Source organism: Lichenostomus cassidix, chromosome 4A, assembly GCF_008360975.1.
Source record: "Lichenostomus cassidix isolate B80296 chromosome 4A, HeHo_3.0, whole genome shotgun sequence".
Taxonomy (NCBI): domain Eukaryota; kingdom Metazoa; phylum Chordata; class Aves; order Passeriformes; family Meliphagidae; genus Lichenostomus; species Lichenostomus cassidix.
Genome location: NC_139485.1, coordinates 2,005,151 through 2,031,847, shown reverse-complemented (window position 1 = coordinate 2,031,847; position 26,697 = coordinate 2,005,151). Strand labels below are relative to the sequence as shown.

At 49.5% G+C, this 26,697-nt stretch overlaps 2 protein-coding genes across 3 annotated transcripts in view; one reads left to right on the top strand and one right to left on the bottom strand.

Moving 5' to 3' along the window:
- The window catches only part of LOC146437269 (ligand of Numb protein X 2-like), a 29,307-nt gene extending 26,518 nt beyond the window's left edge, over positions 1 to 2,789 (top strand). The window contains exon 10 of the mRNA XM_085060032.1: positions 698 to 2,789. Coding sequence (XP_084916158.1) covers positions 698 to 833 — 136 coding nt within the window. The 3' untranslated portion in view covers positions 834 to 2,789. The remainder of the gene's footprint in view (positions 1 to 697) is intronic.
- A 1,307-nt stretch (positions 2,790 to 4,096) lies between these two features.
- On the bottom strand, positions 4,097 to 25,652 carry LOC146437268 (uncharacterized). Of its 2 annotated transcripts, XM_085060035.1 has the most exons (17): positions 25,227 to 25,308; positions 24,418 to 24,457; positions 21,708 to 21,842; positions 21,456 to 21,540; positions 20,177 to 20,283; positions 19,410 to 19,468; positions 18,271 to 18,381; positions 15,908 to 16,038; positions 15,059 to 15,183; positions 13,993 to 14,098; positions 12,780 to 12,978; positions 11,860 to 11,886; positions 11,261 to 11,318; positions 10,719 to 10,774; positions 9,410 to 9,614; positions 7,682 to 7,840; positions 4,097 to 5,202 (listed from the first exon to the last, which is right to left on the bottom strand). In XM_085060035.1, the coding sequence occupies exons 3-17, from the start codon at positions 21,770 to 21,772 to the stop codon at positions 5,070 to 5,072; spliced, it is 1,626 nt and encodes a 541-aa protein (XP_084916161.1). In that variant the 5' UTR covers positions 21,773 to 21,842; positions 24,418 to 24,457; positions 25,227 to 25,308; the 3' UTR covers positions 4,097 to 5,069. The 2 variants fall into 2 exon arrangements, with proteins under 2 accessions (XP_084916161.1, XP_084916160.1); XM_085060034.1 differs by lacking the exon at positions 21,708 to 21,842 and having other exon boundaries at positions 25,227 to 25,652.
- Positions 25,653 to 26,697: the final 1,045 nt, after the last annotated feature.

Genomic DNA, 26,697 nt, shown 5'->3' with positions numbered 1-26,697 from the left:
ATTAGGTGAAAGTAGAAAGGGGATGTTCGAGATTGCAACCTGCAAGATTAGAGTATAGAAGCTCGTGGATTAGGAGAAGTATCCCAATACAAGCAACAAAAGCTCTCCCGTGCAGGAACTGGAACTTGAGCTTTGCTGGCTGTTGGTGACAAATCCCAGTGGGAGGAGCAGGGCTGGGGCTGGAGGACCCCACAGCTATCTCTGGGAACCAAGAGCTGCTCTGGGCAAGCAGGGCTGTCACAGGCACAAGGGAGGGGACACAGTTAGGTGCAGGGAGCTGGGCTGTGCTCCCGGAGCTGAGCTGTTTGAGTGCTGGGACAGAGCTGTGCTTTCCCATCAGGATCTTCCAACCCTCAGAAGGTGCTGGGTGTGCCAGAGGGGGGCAGGTCCCTCTCACAGCTCTGATGGTGACAGTGGGGCCCTGGAGAGCACTTCGGCTCAGTGCCTGCAGCTGCAGGACTGACCTCGGGCATCAGTTTTTCTGTAACTCCTCCCTCTGCTGCCTGCCCTGCTGCTCACACTCCCGGTGCCCTTCACTGCTGTCACTCAAGCACCTGCAGTGTCCTCCTTTTCCCTTTCCCTCTGACTCAAGGGAAGGAGTTTTTCCAAGGAAGAGTTGATGATTTGCTCAAGGTGACCACGGCTGCAGCGTTAATAATGAACCCAATCCTGACAAGCGTGGTTCCTCTCTTTGCAGGTGTGGAGATGAAATCGTGGCAGTGAACGGAGTGCCAGCAATAGGAATGAGCAACTCGGAATTAATCCCAATGCTGAAGGAGCAGAGGAACAAAGTCACCCTGACCGTGGTGTCCTGGCCAGGGAGCCTCGTGTGAGAGCTCCAGCTAACCCCCAGCACTTCCAGGTGTCCAACAGCAGCAGAGCTGCACCTGCCAGAGAAACAGGGACTGCTCGACTCCTGCTGCTGCTGCATTGCCTTGGAAGACTCCTCCCTGTTTCCTTTTTGTGGAAAACATTTTACCAACAAACCTGGATGTTGAATTCAAAGTAAGGGTTAATCCAACAGTTGTTGGAGCTTCCCAGGATAACTAAAGCTCCTTAGGGTTGGTGGTGCAGAGAAAGCTCTTCCCAGTGTTTCTCCACAACCTGCCTTGGAGGCTGCTGAGGCTTTCCTTGATTTCAGGGCTCTGCTTTCCATTGAGTACTTGAATGGGTTAAACCAGAGGCTTTTAAAAGCAGCCAATAAATCAGTAAGGATGGATGGGGACTCAATTAGGCATTTCTTATCTATCAAGATTTCCCAGTCCTCATATTTTTAGGTTTCAGTAACCCAAAGAATGTGTTAATACATTAAAAGCCCATGGTACCTCAGAGCTGCTGGCTCAGCCTGGTGGAGCTGTGTCACCTGTATGAGGGTCCTGTCACAAATCCTGGTTGAGGATCCTGCCACCTCCACGGATTTATTGCAAAGGGACAATTTCAACAGCTTCAAGAACCACTGGTAAAGCTATCAGCAAGAGTGGTTTCATTGAATTACAGTGTTGCAAAGTGTGATTTTACCAAAGGGCAAGGCTCACTCTATTGCACGCAGGTTTCAGGATTGATAAAAGCAGCTTTTCCCTCACCAGCAGGTGAGGAAGTGAACAGGCTGGTACCAGACACACCTGTCCCAGCCTGCTGCCTGCCTGCCTTTTATCTGTTCCCAGTGATCAGAAGCAGAGTTCAGGCAGGGCCAGGAGCACCTGCACTGTCAGCCAGGTGAGATTTGCTCCTGCAGTTCTGTTCCTCTCCCTCTTGCAGCTGGAGCAAAATACCAACTCATGGGATCAGGGGAAGCTCAAGGGGTCCTTAGCTGCTGGAAATGTCACCTCCAGAAGGACACTGTGCCCAGCCTGGCTTCAGTTCAAACCCACTGTGCAGTTAAAATTTAGAATTCAAGAACTGAAGCCCAGGCAGGCTGGTTTGACCTCTGACACTGTGAAAGTTCCTACTTGCAAATTCCACCTGAAGCAATTCCCTTTTTTAGCAGCTTCATGAACAGCAGAAATGATGGGTATTTCTCAAAACCTGGTTGCACTGAGAGATCTTTCCTCCTGTGCTGCCTCTGCTGCACCTTTTGCAGGAGCAGCTCTGTAAGAATCTAAGGAGTCTGTCCCCTGTCCAATGCTGCCTCGAATGAATGTTTAATTCCTTGTAGCAGCCCTGCAGGGAAGAGCCCAGTCCTGGCTGAAGCTTCTCCTGGGCTGGCAGTTTGTCATTTGCTGTCCCTGGGCCTTGTTTACACACAGTGACTTCACTTCCTGTGCTGGGAGCTCCTGGCAGGACAGCAGGGCCTGTTCAGAGCCCAGGGCACAGCAGGAGCTGGATCCATCCTCACAGCAGCCTTTGTTTGCCTCATGAACACCCCGGAGACTCTGACAGCACAGCTGGGCCTACCTGAGCTGCTGGTCCTGTTCTACTGAATGCTGAGAGCAAAATAATCCACAAAGGAAAACTCATCATTGACCTCGCTGGGACACAAAGGGACATAAAAACCTGAAGCAATTTTTTCTCTCTTTCCAATCAATGTGCAGAATCTGTGCCTGGAACAGTAAATACTGCTGTGGACAGAGAGAGGGCAATTCCCACTGTTTGCCCCACATGTGGGTGTAGTGCAGGAGGGAAGAGCTGTGCAGCTGCTGGGTTGGCAGTGGCAGTGAGGGGAGGCTGCAGAACCATTTTTACTGTTACTCTGTCTCCTTTCAAGGTGCCTTCAACTACACCAAAATGTTCTCGTAATTTAAATTTTGTTTCCAAAATCAGCTTGTTAATAGATGTTGAATTTGTTTTGATGCCTTTATAAATTATTGTAATGCCAAAAAATATGGATTATAGGTGTGGTCTTTACCCTTTCTTTCCATATATCAGCTAATGCCCCAGAACAGGTCACCTCAACATAAAACCTGACCCTGTGAGGCAGGAGACAGTGTAATTGTCTTTGCTTCTCCCAGGAAAGGAGCTGGGAAAAATCCCTCAGCAACAGCAAACCCCACATCCCAACACCAGGAAACCTGCAGTAGCTTCCTGATGGAAGTAAAGCCTATTTCCCCACACCTTTACATTTCCCTGATAGTAAAGGCAAACAGTGTACCTCTATTTAATGAAAATAAACCAATTTAAACCCCTCCCTTGAATTCATAGCTGCTCCTGGCCCCAAAAGCCTGCTCCCATTAGTGAAGGTCCTTTCCACCTCAGCATATTGTGTGACTTGGGTCCAGCTTGTTCAAGTAACACAGGAGGAAGTGCAGCACTGACTGAGTCCATCCTGGATTCTCCCTCCCTGCTCCCACAGCACCATTGGGGCTGCAGGGGATGCAGCCTGGATGTGATCACCATGAATTAGGCACCTCTGTCCTGGGTGGGGCCAGGGAGCACACACCAAGCACTCCTCAGTCCTCCTCACCAGTCTGATTTGGGTTTCCCCTGGGTAGAAGCAAGTTCATCCCAAGCTCCTGAAAGCTTTTGGGCACTCCCAGCTGAGCCCCTGCCCTGAGCAGAAGCTGCCAGGAGGATTCCCTTGCTCCACACCCAGTGCCAGGAGCTGGGATTGCTGCAGCTTGCTGTGCTGCCCAGGGGAGCAGTGAGAGATTCCTAAATCTGGGCTCCAGCATGGCTGCAGCGCGAGGAACACCCTGCAGCCTGATCCCAGCCAACCCTGGCTCAGTGCACACACATTTCCCAACAGCTCCAAGCACATTAAAAAAGCTCCATGAAAACCAAAACCCAGCAGAAGCCCCAGCTGTCCTCCTCCTCCCCTGGGCTCTGCAGTTACAAACCCATCACTGCACTGTCACAATGTTTAACTCGTCACCAAAGGGCTCTCCTGGCACACACTGAACATTTCCCAGCACACTCAGACTTCCAAGATCACAATACCAAAAAATACAGAACATTTCAGAACCGTATTATTTTAGGACAAATATTTCAGACAGTTTTAAATAACAAGTAAAAGGAAAACAAGACATGTGGACTCACACGAAGAGAGGGGCAGGATCCTAAGGACCAGACAGACCAAAACCCCTCAAAATTATTTCCCCTGTTCTTCCCACCCAGAAACATCTGTTGCCCCTTCCCCAACCAATACTAAGTCCAAAGAAACTTTGGAATTTGACTAAATTTATTTTGGGATCTAAGGGGAAGAATGCATTGGACAGGAGTGTTGGTGATACCCAAATAGAAACGCCAACCCCATGAGGGCAAACTGCTAACTGGGACTTGGTGTTGTCTACTGCACTCTAGGTTATTCAGTCAACTCTTAGTAAAAAAAAAGGAAATAAAATAGTTAAGTCAAAAGTAATTAAAGACAAATTCATGCTCTTACTATGGATCTTCGTTGATTCCCCACGTAGAGGTGTAACATGACAGAACTACCTTTGCAATGGATAAAAAAGCCAGTTTTGGAGTCTCTGCACACGCTGTGTGAATGCTCTCAGCAGCTTCTGGAAGCTGTCCCATCCAGGCAGGCCCTGTGCCCACCTAGAGCAGATCCTGCAGCTCCTCCTGACACGCCCAGCTGGCCATGAAAAACCAGAAGCTGTTTTTGTAGCTATAAAGAAATTTATTCGGGGATGAGACTTTTCACTACTAGACACCAGACTCTAAGCTGGCTCCCGGAATCTAAGTCACACTGTTCTTTGGACAATAAATTTCAAGTTGCACTTACTGTCCTAGTTTTCAAAAAGGAATGATGATGACAAAAAAGAACCAAGAACTATGACCTAATTGCGTTAGTTTCAGCTGAAGCCATCTTCCATCAGAAACCATAGGATCTGATACACCAAAGTCCTCCCTAGGGATGTGGATGAGTAGAGTAGCTCAGTGCTTTGTAACTAGTACTGCTGTATTGTCTTGTATCAAAAACAAACCAACAAAAAAAAGGAAGTTTAAGGGCACGTGCAGCCTCAGCTCTCAAAGCACTGCTGGATGTGCCATGGCTCGCCCAGTCAGCCTCTTCCCTTGGAAAAAGTAAAAAATAATAATAAAAAAAAATCACCTCCCCAACCAAAACATCACCAATGCCATGCTGGTTGCACAGGAGTGAGTTCCTGCCGAGGGCTGATGGTGGGCCTGCCTCACTCCTTGGTGTCCTGCTCCTCGCCCTCCTGGGCTCCATCCTCGCTGGCCTCCTTCTCCTCCTTGCTCCGCTTGTTCTTTTTGTGCTTGTGGCGCCGGTGGCTCTCCCCCTCCTCGCTCTCGTGCTGCTTCCTGAGGGGGGAATGCAGGGGACAAAGTGACATCAGACACTGGCATGGCAGGGACGCGGTGATGGGCACAGGGGCTGTGATCCTCACCCACAGCAGCCACCTCAGCAGTGCCCAGGGCATGGTGGGGTTTTTTGGGGGGATCTGATTGTGTGTGGCTGCTGCAGGAAGGGTTGTGCAAACGGCACTGACTGCATCAGCACAGCCACACTCTGCCACTGTCACACTGCCACAGCCACTCCTGGCAGTGTCCACAGGCAGCATCTTGGTGTCCTTCCACTCCAATTTCCAACACTTCGAACAATTCTGACACAGCACCGAGGCTGAGAGGAGGAGAAGGAGTCCTAAACCTGAGAGTGTTTGAAACTTTCACTCCTCTAAGCATCTTGGGGAAACCCCTGGGCTAGTGGCAGCAAAGGGATCAGTGAATTGAGAGAAATGTGGATTTCCCCATGGGAGGCAGATCCTGTTTCTACTTCTGCTGACTCACACCTGACCTGGCCCTTCCCTGGCTCTGTGCTGTAGAACTCCTTTATCTCCTCAGCCAGTTTTGAGATGTGGGTGGATAGCTGGGAATGTTTACACAGGATTTTTGGGATGCAGGAGCATTCCCAGGCAGAAGGAGGCCTGAGCTGTGCCCTGCCAGCTGCTCTATGCATCCAACACAGCCCAGTGCCCCAGGAGCAGCTCTGCCTCCCACCAGGAAAAGGGGGGAGCTCTGCTTTGGCCATTCCTGGGAGATTTTCTGCTGCTTCTCTCCCAGGTTCAAACCCAGGGAGTTCTCAGGAGCTGACTGAGGTGTGAAGGTGGCAGAGTTAAAGCACAGCCCAGAGTACAGGAACAAGCAGAGAAATTTATCCCAGGATAAACTGTGACTAGACAGGCACAGCTCCATGAGCAGAGACAGCATCAGGTGTAGAGACAAATTCCTAACACAGCTGGAATTCCAGTTTAGCAGCAAATACAGAACTGGCTGAACCTGGCTGAAAAGCTCTTGGCTTCAAGTAATTTTCTGACTGGTTTAATAAATGGTTTCAGAGTCATTAAAGGGAAAAAAAGGAAAAAATAAAAGGCTGTTGCCTCTCCACAAAACACCTTCATCCACCTCGTGGCCAGTGTGTCAGTGGTTTATGCTGGGACAATGGGACTGTCCTTTAATACTGAAACCAGCGTCAGTGATTTCCTTCAGACTGCTCAGTTTGCAGGAAGCTGGAAATGAAACCCTTTCATCTGCCTGCAGATGCCTCAAACAGGCTCAAATCCCAGTGTGCCTCAAGCAGGCAATCATGGACAGGGATTCCTAGAGTGAGGGATCTACTCCAAGGTTTCAATTCTGAGGAGAGGAAGCTGAGAAATAACCCTAAAGCCAATGACTTGTTTGTCTGGTAGCAGCTCAGCTTCCAGTTGTTCTGTATTCTATTTTTATTATGGTCTTGGCCTTTCTTCCCATCATTTTGTTTCCAACCCTTCAGCAATCAGTCCTTCCTCGAAAACTTACTCATCTCCTTAAAGATAAAAACAGCCTTTTACCTCCAGTGACTATGTAGGAGTTTTTCTGATACCAATTTCAAAATAAGGGTAATTACCTACAGAGCTGACAGGAATTTCACCTAAAAGAAGGAAGGTGAAGCACCAAGAAGAAAAGAGCAAGAGCAGTTCTGCTCAAGTCATTAATGGGATGTGAAGTGGCCTGAGCACAGAAACTGCCTCAGCCCAGAGAGCAGAGCTGCTGCTTTGCTGGGAGATTGCTCTCCCAGGAAGATCATCTGTTGCAAATCCATTTTCTGCAGAAAAGCTGTGATTTCAGATCCTGCTCTGCCCCAGAAGTGTTTCATCTTTGTGCAGACAATCATCCCCCTCACTATCAGGCTCTGGGCAAAAGCTCTGCTCCTCCTGCTTAAGAGGCAATTTCTGAGTGCAGGCAGAAAAAAATTCTTCAAAGAGTGACTGGGCATTGGAATGGGCTGTGCACAGAGGTGATGTTGTCACATTTAAGAAAAGCCTGGATGTGGCACTCAGTGCCATGGTCTGGGTGACAAGGCGGTGTTGGGTTATAGCTTGGACTCTTAATGATCTTAAAGGTCATTAATGATCTTAAAGATCTGGATGATCTTAAAGGTCTTTGCCAACCTAAATTCTGTGGTTCTCTGATTCTGAAAGCTCTGCCCTGGTGCACAGGGGCAGCAGGACCAAAAACTGATGCTTCTGTCGTGGTTTTGCACTTCTCTTTGGGTGTGCTTTTGTTAGAATGCGAGGTCTGGTGGGAGGTTGAGCCCAGCTCAATCCCTCCTTCACCCAGCAGCTGAGAACTTCACTACCAGCTGAGAACTCACAACATTGAGGTCTCCTTTCCCTATCACAGAGGGTTCCTCCTGCCCAAGGCTCTCCCTTGCCTGGCTGTCCCATCTCGGCCAGAGGGACTTGGGACAATCCAGGCTGCCTTTTCACCCCTAGAACATGGAATTGCCAGGGCCAGCACCCACCTGCGGGAGGATTTGTGTTTGCTGCTGTCGTCCTTGTCGCGGTGGCGGCGCTCGCGGTGCCTCTCCTCGCGCTCCCGGCTGCGGTCGCGGCTGCGCCGGTAATCGCGCTCAAAGTCGTAGCTGCGCTCGCGGCTGTAGTAGCGATACCGCTCGTCGTCACTGCGGGACAAGGGACAGTGGGCACGGGGACAAGGGACAGTGGGCACGGGGACAAGGGACAGTGGGCACGGGGACAAGGGACAGTGGGCCTGAGCCACTGGGCAGTGCTGCAACCCCTCTCACCAGCCTCTTACTGCCTGGGGTGCTCCTGGAACACCTGCAAGGAATGCAACATGGCCACGCTTCTCTCATGGCTCTCCATCCCTGCTGCTGGGTTTCCCTCAGCACACTGACACCCCAGACGACCTGTAATCCTTTGGTGTAAGAGGCTGTTCTCCTCCCCACAAGCTCAAAACCTCACACTGTGAGCACAGCTTTCTGTCTGCACCTCTATCTGCTCAAAGGATCTCAGTCAATCCCCACACACAAGTGCGCATCGTGTACCCTAAAGTTAGACACATCCCACACTGTCCTCTCCACCTCCCTCTTCAACTTCTGAAAGCCAAAATCCTAAGGGTTAACAAGTCCCTCTGTGGGAAACAATACCCAGACTTGGGAGAAAGGAAGTCAGAAATATTGTTCTGACACTCCTGGAAACAAGCTGGACAAATAAATGTCCAGGATCAATCAGCTGGGAGTGCTCCAAAGGACTGCATGGCCACTTGCCCTGCTTTGAGCTGCACCAGGGTGCTCCACACCACCCAGAAATGTCAGCAATGTGCTCAGGAGTGCTGATCCCAGGCCTTGGCTTCAGCATGGATCAGGAAGTGGGGGAGTCTGAGCTCTTCCCATTCTAGCAAATTTGTCTTCTGTTCTCTTTCCCCCCTCCTATTCACAGTGCCCACAAGCTTGTAAAGGCAAAAAATAAAATATTAGGAGCACACTGCCCTGTTTGCTCCCTCCCTGGGCTGGGAAGCTCCCAGGCAGGAAGCACACTGTGCCAGGAATGCACATTCTGATCATGTTTTGAATGATTATTGGGATTTCTGAGCCTGGAGCCTGCAAAACACCGACGCTGCTGGTGACTGAACACCAAAGGGATGGGTTTGGGAAGTCTTTGCAGCCCAGCCTCCACCTTAGATCAACACAGGGAGGCTCCAAGCCTCCTTTCCTTTCCCAAGTGCTCCTGGCACTGCTGTCAGCCCAGGTCACAGCAGCTCCCACCAAGGTGGTCTCTCCAGTTCTGCTCCCATTTCCTGGCTCTCTCCCAGGGAATGGCACTCCCTGCCCCCCAGGAGACCAGAGCAGAGCAGGCTGTTTTGTCCTTTGATCTGACAGTGACATTTAGAAGACAAGAAGCAGCAGCTCCTGCAGCCAGTGCTTCACACTGAGCTGTGAAACACTGAGTAAACACAGAGGGGCTATTTCATTGACTGGCCTCGTGAGAGAGCAAGAGAAACTGGTTCTGCTGGATTTAAACAAAAACCCCCAAACCCAGACACAGGAAATCAGCCAGCGACACAGTGCCTGGTCTGTGCTGTGGTTATTGATCCAAAGGAGCTCTTCCCAGCATTTCAGAGAATTCAGCTGGTGTCCTCTACAACCCAACCCTTGGCCAGACACCCCGAGGTGCCCCAGGGCTGCAAGGGTGAGCAGTGGAAGGGCAGGGCAGGGCAGGGCAGCACTCACTTGTTGTATTCACTGGTGGTCGGGGTGCGGTCGCGGTCGCGGTCTCGCTCCCTGTCCCTGTCCCGCTCACGGTCCCGCTCCCTGTCCCGCCTGGAGCCTGAGTATTCCCAGTGGCTGCTGCTGGAGCTGCTCGTGCCCTTGTCCACCGTGGTCACCCAGGGTGTGTGGGACGTGGAGATGGGGGGGTAGCTGATGAAACCTGAATCTGCGGCCAGAGAGCAGAAGCCTCTGTCACCCAGAGCATCCACAGCATCCCCTCTGTCCCTCCCTTTCCAAAGCTGCCCCTGGCAGTACAGCTGGAACCAAGGAGATGATGGCCCAGCTCCCTCCTGTCCTCCCCCTTCACTTGCAGCAGTTTGCTGAGAACAGGAACACCTTTTCCCCAAGGAAGGCACAAGGGCAGATATTTACAGGCACTGCTGCAGTCTGTCAGCCCTGGGCTCTTGGTCACCTATACAAGGTGCCACCTCTCAGCAGGGACCTTCTGGTGTAGGGTGGCACCTGGGGAGGGCCAGAAGCACCAGCTGCTAATGGAGGATGGCACCTGGTGAGCCCAGAGCCACCAGCACTTCCCAGGCAGATGTGGCCTGCTGGGCCTGCTCAATAGGACCTGTGAGGTCACATCCCAAAGCAGTGCCACATCTGGCAGCACTGGAGGCTCCTCTCCTTGGGATGCGCTGGCACTGCCACCTCCTCCAACCCTGTCCTGCAGGGAGACACTGCAGAGCTGCCTGTGCTTCCACCTGCTCAGCACAGCCAGGAGGAGCCACTCTGAGCTGGGCACCACAGCACCGGGAGAGAACGCAGCACTGCCAGGGCTGCACCAGGGAAGGGAATCTGCTGAAATCCTGGCACTGCCTCTCCCATTACAAAACCACAGGAGATGGTGCCTGTAGGCAAGGGAGAGAGTGAGGTGGGGGAGGAGGGATTCAAAAGCTCAAGGAGGGGATGCCAAGCTCAGTAGTTGTGGATGGCTGTGCTCATCCCCGAGGGTGGGGAAAAGGGAGAGTGTGAGTGAGGGTGAGCACGTGTGTGTGCAAACAGGCACAGATCACCCTGCTGAGGCACTGGAGAAGCTTCTCTGTATCTGCACTGCAACAGGCCCCTGAGCCTCAGCATTCAGCCACCAAACTGCATCACCACACCTGCACAACACTCAGTGCAGCAAACCCAGCCTGTGCTCCTGACTGGGATTGTCTGGGACACAGCAAGAGCCTGGAGGCAGAGCAGACATGACATCTGTCAGCCTCAGAAAAGCCTGGGCTGCCAAGAGAGAGCAGCAGTTGGATGCGTCCTGCCCAGCGCTCACCTGCGGAGTTGTAGCCGAAGGGAGGTGGCTGCCTGTTGTTGTAGCTGGCTGGCTGCCTTTGGGAGAGAAAAGGGGGTGAGTTACTGACATCAGGGACCCCCACAGCTCTGGCTGTGCTGCAAGTTCACCCTGGTTTTCCTGGAGGCCTGTAGAACATCCTTATGGGAAACCCACTACCAGAAATGCTCAGGGGTGCAGGGGTTTTGCCAAACCTGTCACAACCCCACTGTTTGCCCTGTTCATCCCAGGCAGGCTCCCCGGGAAAACAGCACTGCTCACAAACTACCTGGAGCATCTTCAGAGTAACAAATCATGCCATCAACGACTCTAGGCTTTGCCTAGGTTTTATTGACTCCTTCCTGTGCCTTGAATATGACAAATCCAGGGAAATGCACAGGGGATTACTGACAGACTCTGCTCTCACCCCCCACCCCAGGCCAAGACCAGACCATCCATCACCAACACTGATTTTGGACCTGGTCTCCTCCCTCCCTGCAGAGGAGCTGCACCCATGGTGAGGTCTTACCCAGGTGTGGTCTTACCCATCCAAGGTGGGGATGAGGAGAGCTGGTGGTGGTGCCAGAGGTGGTGGGAACAGCCCTAGACACAGAAGGGTAAATCAGCACCAAGATCTCACAGCTTCACAAGTGCTGCTCACAGTTAAAAGCCATTAAAGCATCTTTTTGCTCTAAACAAGGCCCTTTTTGAAACGGAGTAATTTTCCTTCAGGGTAGTATCTCCTCTCAAAACTCAAACCCTAAAGCTCTGTTAGTTCTGTAGGGCTATGGGAAGAAAAACAAAGGAAAAACTACCTTCTATTTTGGTTTATATACATTGAACATAAGCTTCATCAAGGAGTAACAATTAACCCTTACAGCCCTAGGGAGGGAAAGTGCTTCTTGAGATGCAGATACATTGCATTCTGATCAGAATGTAACAATCAAGTTACATTCTGACCTACAGATTTATGTCAGAATATAAGATAAGCAGCTCAAGTAAAATGCTCAGTTGGAGTTTATTAGTCTTAAATTAACTGTGCTCCAAACTGGTGCAATCCTACCTCATGTTACTTAGTCCAAATGCTCCGAACCTGTGTGATCAAAACTATTGCTGCTGTTATTAAGAACAAGGTAACACCTACCTGGAATTGGACCTGGAGGTGGTAGGCCTGTGGAAATAAGCAGGGAAAACAAGTGAGGACAACAGGGAAAGCATGGAATCTCTGTACCTCATGGCATCTCTGCACCTCAAAGCTAAACTTCAAAGCACACTATGGAATAACTCTCATATATTGGAGCAAACAGAGCAGCAGAAAAATTAGTGCCACTAAGCAGGAATTGGTCTATAAATTATATAATTTTCCCAAATGATGATCTCTTTACCTTTATGTTATTTAAAATGTAGCTGCTCTCCTACACTGGAGAATTCCTTTTCTAAGTGTCAACACATAAACAATTCATTTGGTCTTCAGAACAACTGAAGGAGCTGGAGAGGAGAACCTGCTGCAGGCTCCTGCCCAGTGTGTCCTGCCCTGCTTGATTTTGCCAAGCATTTTAATGTAAGGCAGTAGGAAAAGCCACCATGGAAAAGTTACTAGGAAAAGAACCAGTGAGTGCTGCAGTGAATCCTCCTCAGCCAGGAGTTTCTGCATGAAGTGCTCCTGGTGCCTTCTCCAGAGCCTGCTGCTGCTCCAGGAGCAGGAGAAGCCCAGAGTGTGCCCCCTCACTTCTGCCTGGCATATTTAAGCCAGAAGCAACAGTCCTCATCTTCCTCCACAGAGAAACAGGAACTTGCTTCTTTACATTTATCGATAAAGCAAAGGGATCAGTAGCACTGGAAGGTTCCCACATGGAAACAAAGCTCACAGAGTTTTTTTCAAGGACCAGCTTCCATTATTCAGCATTCAAGGAAAGTATTAAATAGGCTGATGGAGACTAAACAAAGCCTGGTAAGGACCGTTTCCCTGACTGCTCAACCCTCCCATGGCACTGAACTATTAAATCTTCGATTTGCTCCAAGCCTGGGACATCCCAACTCACATTTCGTGGAGTAAACACGTACCTGGAGGATGCAGGGGAGGTGGAACAGAAGTCACTGGAGGAGGAGGGTGAAGGAAATGTGGAGGAGGAGGCCCAGCAAGTGGGGGAGGCGGAGGCCCTGCTGGTGGAGCGAACGGCTGCTGCTGAGGAGGCTGCTGGGGCTGGGAAGGCTGCTGGGGCTGCTGGGGGGGCTGTGGTTTACTTCCATGGTCTCCCAGGACCTTAGGAGGCACAGGAATGAGAAAAGAGCATTTTAATCCCTTTGCTCCTGCAGCAGGGACCTCACAGTGCTGGCAGCATCACCAAAACATGGCCATGCCTGGGAAGAGTGACCAATATGCAGAGGCACCAGGGTGACCTAGAAATGCAGCTGTCAGTGTATGTGAGGGGGAGGAACAACAACCATTTCCCAGCAAATTCTGTCCCTTTGGCATATTGGCAAAATCTGGAAAACTGACCACTAAAAAAATAAACAGACCACAGAACTGCAAGTAGAAACAAACCCAGGAATTGGACCTAGAAAGGGAAAGGTTCCATATTTGGGGTTTTTTGGTCAGTTAGCAGTGGTTGGCAGGAAGACTGTGGTTAAGAGAAGGGGGTTTGGCAGAGGGTCCTCTGACCCTGCACAGCAGCTGCCTGCCTAGAAGCCAACCAGAACATCATGGTCACACACTGGGCAGGCAAACAGAGATGAGACCAGCTTTAAACCCAGGCTTCCATTTCTTAGAAGGGACAAGACCCAGTAACACAGGCCCAGGCACAGTCTGAGGTGTGGGCCACACCAAATGATTTCAGACTAAATGTTACTTTGAAGTCCAGAGGAACACCAGCCCCAGGTACAAACCCTCCACTGTAGAACTGAAGATTCCAACCCAACAGTGGAGGGGAAAAGAATAACACACTAAGAGATTCCCAGCTACACACTTCTAGGAATACTTTGGGAGAGCTGATGAGGAAAGAACCCAGGCCTTACCATTCCAAAGGGAAAGCTGGTCTTTAAAGGACAAATCTGGCTCCTAGCAAGACCAAACTTTTAGGCCAGAAGTTAACTGAGCCTGCAGAAGGGACCAATCAATCCACATGCACACACCTCAACAGGGTCAATGCATTACTTGCTGCTATGCAGGCAGGAACTGGGGCACACACAGGAGGTCAGGAACACACAGACATTTACCCAAGGTTCACTAGAAGTGCAATAAGATCAGAAATTTGTCAAGGCAGCACAGCAGCTTTACCTGGATGGGATTTTCCTCCGAGGCGTGTTTATCTCGACGTCTTCCTTCCACCCTGCGGATGGTTCCCGCCTGGCCCCCGATCACATCAATGGTCCCACCCAGCTTCCTGGTACAAAGCACAGGCATCTTTTTAGGCTCAGAAGCACCAGAAGAAGCAATATTCCCCTGCTGTCAGCAGATTGCTCTCATGCTTCCTTTCCCACCAGGGAAACATCTCTCAAAATGGACAAGAGGCCAAGGAGAAGCCTATTTGCATTCCTGAATAATTTCCCCTCTGAGCAGGGGTGAGTTTGGTCTCCCTGGATGCCCAGAAATGTGATCCAAAGGATCACCACAAATAGATAGAAAAACAGGGATTACACACCGGGACAGAAATGCCCCCAAAGTGCTCAAATCCAACAGACTGAGCAGAGCTTTAATTCTCATCCTTGAAGCACCGAGTTGGTTCCTAGACAAGGAGTAAAGTTGGGATGCAGGGCTGCTTTCTGCAAGGCAGGTGTGCAAAAGCTGTTTTGTGAATGAAGCAACACCCCGAGCCCAAAGCTCTGGCTCATCTGGTGTGTTTTTCTGAAGCTTCTGATAAAACCCCATCGATCTCCTAAGGGCCAAGTGGTTTCCCCAGCAGAGGCTGCCCCTCAGAATGACTCAGTTGTTTTACCACACATCCAGCAGCGTCGCACACAGGCTCAGGAACCAACAGCTCCTCTTATCCTCTGCCAAACTCGTAATCCACTTCCACTTGAGGAGGCAAAGATTAACATCGTGGGAGTAGGAATAAGCCAAGCAAGCACAAGCAATGTCAGCAGTGTGAGCCCTCAAAGCTGAGGTGTTTGCCTGGCTCCTTCCACTCCCAGAGATGTGTCCCATTAGCTGGGATACAGGATTCCCTCCCTGTGCCAAGGAGGGGGAATGGGCAGGCAGGGGTGCACTGCTGGAGATGACACCGAATGAGTGACCACAGCAGCTTCCTGCCAAGTTTAAAAGCCTCTGTTTGAGGCTTGAGGAGACTCAGATGTGGCCCAGGTGATTCCCAGGTGCCCCCATGAAGAAAATGCTCCTCTCTTACCTATTGGGAGGAGGTCCAGCCTTCATTCGTCCTCCCACCAGAGCCAGGAAGTCTGTTTTGAACTCTGTTTTGATGATGTTGTTTTCCACCTCTTTTTCAGCATTTCCTGTTCTTCCCTGCTGAACCTACAGAAGGTAATAGATAACACACAGCTTTAGTGCCCTTCTTCCACCTGAATGGAGCACCACACATCAACCCTCAGCAAAAGAAAAGGCACAATCACAGGGCTCTTGCCAACAACCTATTCTTCAGTCAAGGCACAACCATTTCTGTCAAACACTGGCCACTCCAGCCTGCTGTCCACTGCCTCCTGTTAGAAGTCCAAAGGTTTATTAAATTCATTGATCACCAAGTCAAAACTGGAACCAGTAATATTTGCTGTACTGACAATTTGGCTGAAGTTCTGATGGCCACCATGGACTCCTGCAAAGGTTGATGGTCAGAGCAGTCTGTGAACACAACAGGCACCACACCACTTCAGCAGGCACCAGCAGTGAGCAAAACAGCCCTGGGTGCCCAGCTCCCCTCTCTGCACTTCTTTCAACCAGAGGGGTTTCCAACCAGACAGCCCCAGAGCTGGGTAACCCTAAAGTCCACTGGAAATTCACTCCAGTCTTGCTGCTGTAGTGGTTCAAACCTGCCAGGATAATGGAACTATTCCTTCCATACAGAAAAAAAATTTCAACAGAGATTTAATCTTTAAAGAGTCATTTTTGTATTTCTCCTCACTGAAAGGACACAGAACAGTTCAGAACTCAGGTGTCTCCTGCTCTTACACCCTCATGTCTGTGATTACAAACACAATCCCAGTTTTCCCAGAGCCAGGAGCAGGAGTCACACGTCACCCACCGTGATCTTGTTCTCAGTGCTGATGGGAGGAGCAGGGTCCAGCCCCAGCTGAAGCCGTCGCTGCTTTTCACAATAAGCTTTCCATGTTTCTTCATTGAATCCATAATTAAAGTAATCAGAAAGATCAGCACCTGGCAGAGGGAGCAGAAGTTAACCCAGAGGTTTTGCACACTTGCATTCTCAAGCTGTCCTTTAGCTGCTTATATGAAGGGTTAAGGTACTAAAAGCCTTCCAGAGAGCCCAGCTTGTGCCTTTCCCTGTCAAAAAGCTGTGTGTGCCACAGAGGAGACAGTGATTCACCTTGGGTGGGAGTGGGACATGGCCTGAGGAGCAGTGGGACTCTCTGGGACACACAGGACAGCAGTGGGACCCTCTGGGACACACAGGACAGCACCTCCATGGGCCATTGAGAGCTGCTTGCAATCAGTTACTCACCAGCCTGAATTTTTCAGACTGATTTCTTCTAATTGCCCACATGAGCTGAGTGCTGGGCACAGCACAGCAGTGACAGTTCCTGCCCCCACCACAAAAATAGGGTGGAGCCACAGAACCTTTTTCCTGGCAAAGCTAAGCCCACACATTCCCCTCCTGACCATCACTGCTGTTTTGGGAAGAGATTCTGGGGTTCACCCATTTTGTGAAGGACAGCTGAAGTGGAAGGTTTTTATTGATACCTCCTAGACTACACAAGTAATTACAGTTCAGTCACAACCCTAATTAGTCATCCCAGAGTGTTATCTACCATTGCCAGTCTCCTGTGCAATGTGCCAATTCAGCACGAGCACTGCTGAATAACAGAGGTGACCACAAACTGCCTGCCAAGAAAGCAGAGATGCAGAGGAGCAATCCTAGCTGCAGGAATTCCATCCCTCCCACCTCCCACATCCCAGCAGGAAGCACTACAAAGCACCTCCTGCCCCACTGAGGTGTCCCTCAAACATACCCCATGCAAAGATATTCCTACACAGACCAAAACAAAGAGCTGATACAAGAGCTAAGCAAAACTCTGACCATGCTGAGCTTGGTTTAACTGTGAGGTCTAAGCAGTGAGGTTTATCTCCAGGGCTGGCCACTCTTCCTGTTGTACCACCCAAACATGCAAACTGCATCCACACCAACTCAGCAACATGACATTTACTTATTGATTTTATCTGTCACTATTTCAGACCTCTATCAGTTCTTTCACACAGGATTTCTTCTTCCTCTCCCTCACTCAAAGAGATATCAAGCTGCTGAACAATTAACTGCAAAGGATATAAACTTGAAAGGCTGTTGAGTAATGAGCTACTTGCCATCTAAAATAAACTCACAGACCACACAGCTCTGCAGAAATCCTCCCTCTATTGCACTGCAGCACTGTTTTAGGGCCAGCTGGCTCTATTTTGGTCCAGGAATGTCAGCATGGCCACAACCATGTCCATCCTTTATCTCTGAACTTCACTGTATTCTCTCTAACTAATTTTCTTCCCATTCCCCTCTTTCTCACTTTGCAATCAAGGAGAAATCCCTGCAAAAGAAAAGCTTCTGTTCCATTCTGTCTGCACTATCTGCAGGGTGCTTCAGTGTTGGTTTGATACCTGGACATGTCCATGGAGTTATTAGCACTGGACTGCCCTTCACATAAACCCAAACCACATCACAAGCAACCTCAGAAAAGCACTATTTCCTCAGCACAGCAATATTGCAGAAAGATAAATTAAATATAAGGGCTGGCAGGGAGAATAATGATTGCTGAGGAAAGGCAAGTGGACTTTTTGTTTCAGTTGACATTTCATCAGAGCATGCTTTATGAGAGTAGCACAGCAAAACTTGGATGTCTTGTTCCTTCAATTACTTTTGTATCAGGAAAAGAACAGCAGCTTTATTTCTAGCATCCTACAGCTGTAAGAGCAGAAATCTCCCTCATACAAGTAAGTGTGGGCAGTCCCAGGACCCAAATGAGGAGGGACCATGGGGACACAAAACAAGCTCCTGCACAGGAAGAGGAGAACAAACAACATCAACACCCAAATCCTGACCCCACTCAGCTGCCTTTAAGGCCATACATTATTGGATTGGTATCAGTGCAATGCTCTCTGGAAGCAGCGAATTAGTAAAATAGACCATTTAAAAAAAAACCCAGCTGTTCCCTTTAGGGAAGTTCAATTACTAGAATAAATGCAACCCAATTTTAGGTAGAGCATGGTTGTTCAATCAGTAAATGCCATTGATTGTCTAGCCAAGCATCAGAGGCTGAGCAACACACATTGTTCCAGCTTCCCTGTTCCCTGGCAACAATAAATGGGCAGAAATTACATGTGAAAATAGAGAGAGACAACTGGTATTGCAGAAAATATTTACCACAAGGAACTGTGAGGCCCCACCTGGTTTCCTCCATGGTTTGTCTTCAAATGAATCCAAATCCACTTCTATCACAGGCAATCCATTTATATTCCCTGCGGCATCCAAGTCAATACCTTTGGGCTGCAACTTGGCTTTGGGGAGAGAGGAACTGTTACTACTTTTAATGAAATGCCTTTAATCCACTCATTTGCTCAGCAAATTATTCCAGCAAAAACAAAGCATTGCAGTGAATTAATCACCAGCTTTACAGCAGGTAGGTAACCACAGTCAGCTTTTTAATAAAAAGGACTTCAGTCACTCCATAAACAAACAGGGTGTGCAGCACTTGCAGCTGAACAGCAGAAAAGCAAATTCAACCCAGATTGGTACTACAGACAGAGTAAATCATTAGGACATGCATGAAATTTACCCCAAATGAAAATAAAATTATTTTCTCCTCAGGCAAAGTATTTATTTTCCCCTCCCAAGATGGAGACATTTTTTCATAACGAGAGACTTTTTCAGGATCAGTCTTTAGTAGATAGTGGGGATCAGCCAAAATCTGTTGGGTACTGAACCTTCAACAGGAATTTGCTCTTATTTTCTCAATCAGAACACAATTCATTTGGATAAAGCAATTAGTGGAAGGAAGTAGATGAAGCCCACAAAAGGACAGTCTCACATATGTGAAAGGACAGAATTCAAGACTCAATTTACATTAGAGTAGATTACAACTGAATGGTGAAGAAAATTGCAGCAACCAAATATGAACAGCTGATACTCAAGGCCAGAATTTGTTTCTTTTAGTATCTTACACTGCAAGCAGCTCAGGACACTGAGTTACAGTCATTCTCAAGGGCTGTAATGCTCAGCCCCAGTGCAACAATATAGTTTAGAAATATTCTGAGGTTTTACTATAAAAGTATTGTTCAATGTATTTTTTCCTAGTTTAAATAGAATTATAATCATCTAGCTCAGTGATGGGTAATTAAATCACTCCATTGCATCCTGGGCCCTCAGACTGTGCTGGGTGCACTGATTTTTAGGAAATACACTTCCTATTCCTGGTTTACACTAATTCTGTATCCTTCCAAAAAGAGCAAAATTTGCAGCTGCTGCAGCTGTCAGTGCCAGGTAGGTGAAATATTGCAAAAGTGAAGGATAAAAATAACAGCAATACCTGAAGCAGATGCTCCATAGCCTCTACCCGTTTTTAAGTTTAGATTCATAGGAGTTCCCCTATTGGAAAAGAATCACTGCGTTGGCATTTGAACAAATTACTTGGCTAAAGATTCTCATGCAAAATATATTCAAGCCCTGACACCCTTCAGGAGATGCTTTAGTTCACCTGGGTTTCATATTCAGAGTCATCCATCAGAGTGAAACCACCTCTACAAGAGAAGGAAATTATCCATAAAGTGGAAAAATTAGAATATGCAGCAAAGCACAGGTAAGTCGTCTGTGTAAGAGGAACGCTGCTAGCAGCAAGCTAAAGTGCTGTCATTTTTATTCAATGCACATTAGGCAGAATTGTAAAAAATATCATTTCTTGCTTCTCAAATCCAGCCTCACCATTTCTGAACCACAAAAAAAATCAGACTGGAAATTAGTAAATTCACAGCTTATGCAAATTCTTAGCAATAGAGATTTTGGTTCTTGAAGTTTTCACAGATGAGTTAAATGTAACTTCTCATCTCTGATTCTGCCCCAGGAAGCCCAGTAATTAGTAGGTTAATTTTCCAGCAGCAGCCCCACAGATTGTCATTCCCATTTTACAGATGGATTCTCCAACAAGCAATTGCAGGACAGAGCTGTCCATTAGCTCCTAACCCCTTCCCATGTTCTGGCCATTGCTCCCAGGAGACAGAGCAGTTCTCATCCCCACTTTCCATCCCAACATGCTGGGATACCTCAGCCCCAAATCCCCTCGCACCCAGCAATACCCACATGTAGGACGGAGCTCCTGTTTTGATGTTGCCAATTGTAACCTTCACGTCATCGTCATCACTGTCGCTGTCACTGTCATCCTCATCATCCTCACCACTGGGAAGGGCCTGCAACAGCAGAATCACACAGGAGCTCATCAATACACACAACTGATAATTTTCTAGGACAGCCAAATCTTGGGAAGCTTCTTGAACAGCCTTCAACAACAACGAGCAGCTGCCCACACAGAAACTCTTGTGTCCTTTGAAGTCATGGCCCTACATGAGAATTGGGGCAATATTTGTGAACCTGGGGAAGGTTTAATTTAGTTCAAAAAATTTCACCACGTCCCTCAGTTCCTCTGCCCCACTCTTCTTGAAAGAGTTGGGTTTTTTCTGACACACCTCCTTCACGCGGCCATGGTCGAAGTACACAACCACAAATGAAAACCACCAAAATACATTCACCAGGCTTCGCCTAAGAACCTCATGGCAAATACTCTCTCACCACAACTTCTGTGGTAGGGAGCTGCTGAGCAGATTGACTTGGCTGATTTAGCACAGTCAAACCCCAAGTCACTTCACTTCACAGACTGACTCCAGTGCAGCCTCAGTGCTGGGCACGAACTTAAAGGAATAGTAAAGGAAGTCTTCCAGATATCCATCAAGGGCAGTTTTGCGAGATGCAGGAACTGAATTAACACCTCACCCTACACAAGGCCATGGGGAAGGTGTGCCTCGGCCTCCCCCTTTTTCCCCAGCACACAGGTCTGTCAGAACTCTCTATGAACCCTCTTGATGTGGCAGAACAGTGGCAGAAAATAAACCCATCAAAGAGACCTGGAGAGGAGGGGAAGGGAGAAGCCACTCTCCTCCTCCTCTTTCAGCACTGAGCCACTAGATTGCATTCTAAGAGGTCTGAGACTGAATCAAAACTGATTCCCAGCACTTTGGGCTTTCTATCCCAATGTTTCCCACATTTTACTGGTTCTTGAGAAGTCACACTGAATACTGAGCAGGAACACATTGTGCTCTCCTTTTCCAGCCAGACTGCAGCATCAGAGACCCTGATGTGCCTCCTGAGGGGGCCTGAGCAGTGCCTGCACCAGGGCTCCTTCCCCACCACTCAAGGCAGGGTGACAAGACAAGCCTGCTGCTGGAGCTGGCTTTGGGGATGGCTGGCAGTACATCCCAACACTGCAACCACAAGGTATTAGGCAGTACCAGGATCTTTACACTTCCATTTTTTCCCCAGCAGTGCTGAGAAGCACAGAAATCCCTGTGTGCAGTGGGACACTCACATGCTGTGACATCTCTCTGTCCTCGTTGTTGACAGGCCGGCTCTCCTGGGGAGCATCTTGCAGAGGGTGAGCAGATTCTGTGTGTCTGGTGAAGGGGACAGAGCAAACAAAGTGACCATGACACAGAAAACAAAGTGGACAAGCCCAACCTAGGGGGTCACCTACAAACAGTTCTAAAGCCTTGGCCCAGGTGACTTTCACACAATGCTTTATTCTCTTGTGTGTTTGTTCTGCTGGCATTTGCTCAACTACCTGACAAAAAAATCCATCCTCCTGGCTTGGCTTTGCTTTTGCTGGGAAGAATCAGTTTCACACATCCAGAGAGCACCTGACAGCACTCAACAGCTCAGTGGCAGCTGGCTCAGCTCGGATTTGGCACAATCACAACTGATAAGAATAAGACCATAATAAGCACAATTTCACCTTCTCCTTAAGGATGCAAATAATTATACATGCATTTAGTCAGCAGCACAGGCATCTGTCCCAGAGAAATTAAGGAAAAAGTGATTTTAGTGTTTCTACAGACCGTTTACAGTAATGAGAAGTTAAAATTCCAAGAGGAAAAGTCAGATAATTATGCACCCATTCTTCTCACTCATTACAAATTAGTCCTAATGCAACAATTGTCAGGTTTGGATTTGCCTCCAGTTTAAGAGTTCGTACAAACGTTAATATTGTTTATTGCACTGGCCAAGCAATAAAGTGGAATTGGTGTACACATGTTAGAAAAGAGAGTGCCCAGTGTTCCAGAACTAAAATACAGAGAGGTCATTTGTCTCCAATGTCATAAGTAAAACTTAACAGAACTTCAAAATAATTCTGAGTTTTTTCAAGATAAACAATTAGAACAGCCTAGGCCAAGAAAACCCAATTCTCCACCAGTGCTTTGTAGAGATGTTGCTATTAATTTAAAACCCCACATTGGACAATAAACATCCACAGGACTGTCTTTAAAAAGAAAGAGGTAACATCTCACAAAATCCAAACCCTGGTCACATTAAAGCCACTTCAGAGTGACAGGAGACAGCTCACAAGAAAGGCAAAGTAACACAACTCAGTAGTTGTCGAGGGCAAAAAAAAAAAGAACAAACAATCTAGGCAGTAACTGAAGCCCCATTTTGGGCAAGTCCCATATATTAAGAAATTCATCAAGCCGAGATCAAAAAGAGGGCTGAAGGTTGGGCAGCTGACCAAGCACAGGTCCCATGGCTGCCAAGTTCCTGATGTGACACCTGCAGACACTTCCAGGTATAAAAGGCAGCCAGGATGTCAGAGGGAAAAACCAGCCTCCAGGTATTTCCATGCTGCAGACACAGGCTGTGACATGAGGACCAAAGCATGGACCTCTGGAAAAAATCTCTCTGATGGATCCAAAACTTTTTGCCCAATCCAAGCAACTCAGCATTGACCTCCATGCCTGAATTTCCTTAAAAATCTGAGGTTGCTGTCTTCAGGAAGAGTGACAAGAGTTACCTTCAGCTTCAAGTCACATGAAGCACCTGTGGGTGTGCATTAAAATGTATGAACTGGAGTTCAGAGAGACACTTGGTAACCAGCAGCCTTTCCCTAACCTCTCTGCTTCCCAGGAATGAACTGTCTGACAGGTCCCCAGCATCCTCTGGGCACAGAAAAATATGGCAGAGATTTCACTTCCCCAGAATGCCAACCTAATCCTGGGCACTGCTGCCAGAACAGCATCCTGCTGGTATTTAACACCTCCCTTAGGCTAGGGAACGTCAATGGATGCTGCATCCCAAACTGTGCTGATCTCTGCTTCCTGGCTAGGGACAAACACTCCAGACAAGCCAGCAGTGCATCCCTGGAGCTGCAGCCGTTGACAGCAGAGCAAACAAAGAGTCATTTTTCTTAAAACACCCCACAGCTCTTCATTTAGGGAGATTCTCATTGTGCAACAAAGAAATATGGGAAAAAAAGCAAAAAGAGAAAAAAAAAAAGAGAGAGCCAGCATGACCACTAATATTCTTCCTTCCTGCATTTTGCAGTTATTGGAGACAGTTGCAGGAAACTCAGATTTTTAGTCCTGCTTGTAAAGTAAAATTACATTCAGATGAACGTGACAAGGAACAACAGATTTATGCAAATCAGCAGTGAATTTCTGTCTAACAGTTGTTCCTTCTCACAAGGCTCACTTGATGTTTTTAGGCAACATTTTAAGCATGTTTTTTACCACTTGTTTATTTGAACAAGTTTTCATATTCCTTAAGCACAGAAGTAGGGCAGTATCTGTAACAACCTCAGAAATTCCAGACACTGAACCCACAATAACAACAAACACTAAACAGAACTTTGGAAGGGGCTGAGCACACACAAGCCCAGTGAAGACCAGGCCTTCTAAAAATGTAAAATTTAAAATGGCAAACAGGTTATAATACTGTGCTGAGACCAAGCTCTGCTGGTGCAAAACACACAGCTACAAATAGAGAGAAATTACAACCCAGGACAGACAATCCCTTCCACACACAGAAAGCCAAACTGATCACTGGTTTTATCTCTAAGTCTTACCCACACCACTTGAAAGGTCTCATAGAATGTGCTGATTTGACCATGTCAAGATTTTAACTCAAGCCCAAGGTTTGTACCTTTCCCAGGTTTAAGCACAGGCCAGTTTTACCAACACCAGAGCAGCACAAAGCCAATCCTCAGGGCATCATTCTTCCCTGGGAATTAAACTGGAAAACAGATCTGATTTAAAACTAATTGCTGAGAGAAAAAAAGGGCTAAAAGTTCGTTTTAAATCAAACCAGTCCACTGATCCAGTTCAGCTTCCACATCCATAAATGCCTACCAACCCCAGTGTGAAGATCCCATGGGATGGGGAAAGGACAGGCTGCTGTTCCTGGCAACAGCACTGCTCTAAAGCACTCATGAAGCTCTGCTTAACAAGGCTCCAGCTTCTCTACAGCATGTATTGTTATGATGAATAAACAGCCTCAGGACTCACCCAGGAATTGGTCCATCTTCTTGCTTACCAGTGGTGTCATCTGCAAAAACAACAGTAAGAACAAAGGAATTATTCAAGTGAAAGGAAAAAGCTAAATTTAAGCACAAAAAGCATCACAGGTACAGAAATACCCAGTGGTGCCAAGGCATTACAACCCCAATGCTCTCTTTTCAACAAAGTTCAACTAGAAATGGAGCAACTAAAAATAAACCAAACCCAACAAACACCACCCATCTGCAGAGGTGATGTCTCACACCAAACAAAATGCAAAATATAAATCCAAACCCTCACAGAACAGAGACAAATGCCACATAGGATCTGAAGTCAGCTATGAAGGTCTTTATATACAATTTTAACGTGCCAGGGAAGAAGAAACATACAGGCATTCATGTGGAAAACCCATGGGGAGGACAAAGACGTTCCAGTAAGGTCCTGTAGTTTATCCCGGCCCGTTAGCCCAGGGGTTCACAAGGTTTGGGTGATTAGGGAACTGAAGCTCTTAACAAAGCGTCGCGTTAACCTCCCCGCATCAGTGTTATTGATAAAAGGACAATAACACACCCCGCCACCCGCGCAGAGAGAGCCGCTCAGGCGCTCCCGAGGGGAAGGCGGGGTTGGGCTGGACGCTGGTCCGTCTCCGGGCCCGGGGGCAGGGCCGGTCCCTGTCTGGGCCCGGGGAGAGATGCCGGTCCCTCCCTCCCGCGGGGCCGCCCCCGCTCCCGCACGGCCCCGCACCGGGGGCGGCCCTGAGGCGGGGCGGGCCCGCTGGCGGCCGGGGCCCCGCGCAGACCCGGGCCGGCGGTACCTACCCCCGTACAGCCAGTGCTCCTCGTCCTCCTCCGCCTCCAGCGGCGCCGCGCCCGACACGGCGCCGGCGGCCGGGGACTCCAGCTCGGTGGCCATGGCGGCCGCGGGGCTGCGGGGAGCGGCGGCGGGAGGAGGAGGAGGAGCGGCGGCCCCGCTCGGCTCCCGCCGGGCCCGGGCGCGGCGCTCGGGCGGGGGTTCGGCGGCCGCGCTACGGCGCCGCCATTGCTCCTGCTATGGCGGGAGGGGGGGCGAGACCCCCGGCGTGGGCGCGCAGGGCCCTAGAGCCGCCCGCCCCGCACCGCCGGGCCCTAGCGCCTCCCGCCCGCCCCGCGGGGCCCTAGTGCCTCCCGCAAAGCCGCGCGGGGCCCCGGAGCCGCCCGCCTCACAGCAGCGCGGAGCCGCCCTCCCGGCCCCGCCGGGCCCTGGCGCCGCCCGAGCAGCCCCGCAGGGCCCTAGCGCCGCCCGAGCAGCCCCGCAGGGCCCTGGCGCCGCCCGCCCCTCAGCGCGCTGCCCGCCAAACCGCCTATCCCGCGCGCGCATGCGCTGAGGCCGGAGCGCGGCCCTGCCCGCCGCACCGCTCGGTAGGTTTCTCCAAAATAGCGGAATTTTGACCTTTCAGCCCTCACCGGGAGTCTCGCAAGGCTGAAGCGCCGCAGTTTCGGCTGCGGAAAGGAGCTCAGCGCGCGGAGAAAGAGCCTAAGCGGGCGCTGTGGTGCCTCCCGCTCGGAGCTCCCTGAGAAGGGCTCGAGGAGTCCCGCAGGATTCCCGAGGAGGTGTTGGGAAGGGGCTGGGAGCACGGAGCGCGGCTCTGTGTCACTGCGGGCCGTACAGCGGTGCTCCCGAGCGGCTGGTGACACATTCGGTACTCTCTGGGTGAGGTTTACACCTCCCAGTTGTGGCTGTGCAGCTCCTCGGTGAATGTTAAACTTCACACCCTGGAGATGCAGCGCCTGAGGCTCCTCGTGCAGCTCCATCTGGGAGCTCCCGGTTGGAGTATCACCCTTCCCAACGGCGCTTCGGAGCTCTTAACTCCTTCAGTACCGAGCAAGAAACTCCGAACAAGCTGATTCTCAGCACTAATGCTAACTACAACTACAGAGAATCCCAAAGCAAGTTACCTCTTCCATGCACTTAACAGTACCAGAAAAATCGCGGATTAAAACGCTACCTCTCCCCCCGTGGCTCCGATGCGGCTGTGGTCCATTCCTTGTCCTTGTCCCCTGCTGGCTGCTGCATTGGGAATGCTGAAGGAATGCTCACCGTAGGAACTGGACAGGAACCGGACATCCACGGGACCCCCAGAGGTCCCCCAGAGTTGATGCGATCCCTGGTTACACCCTTGGATTCAGCCTAACCCGACAGAGGTGGTGAAGTGCCACTTCTGACAAGCCTCAGCAGTGGCCAACATCATTGTCCATTTGCAACATGGCTGCCCATGTACAATAAACACAGAATTCCTTTCGACTGTTGCTC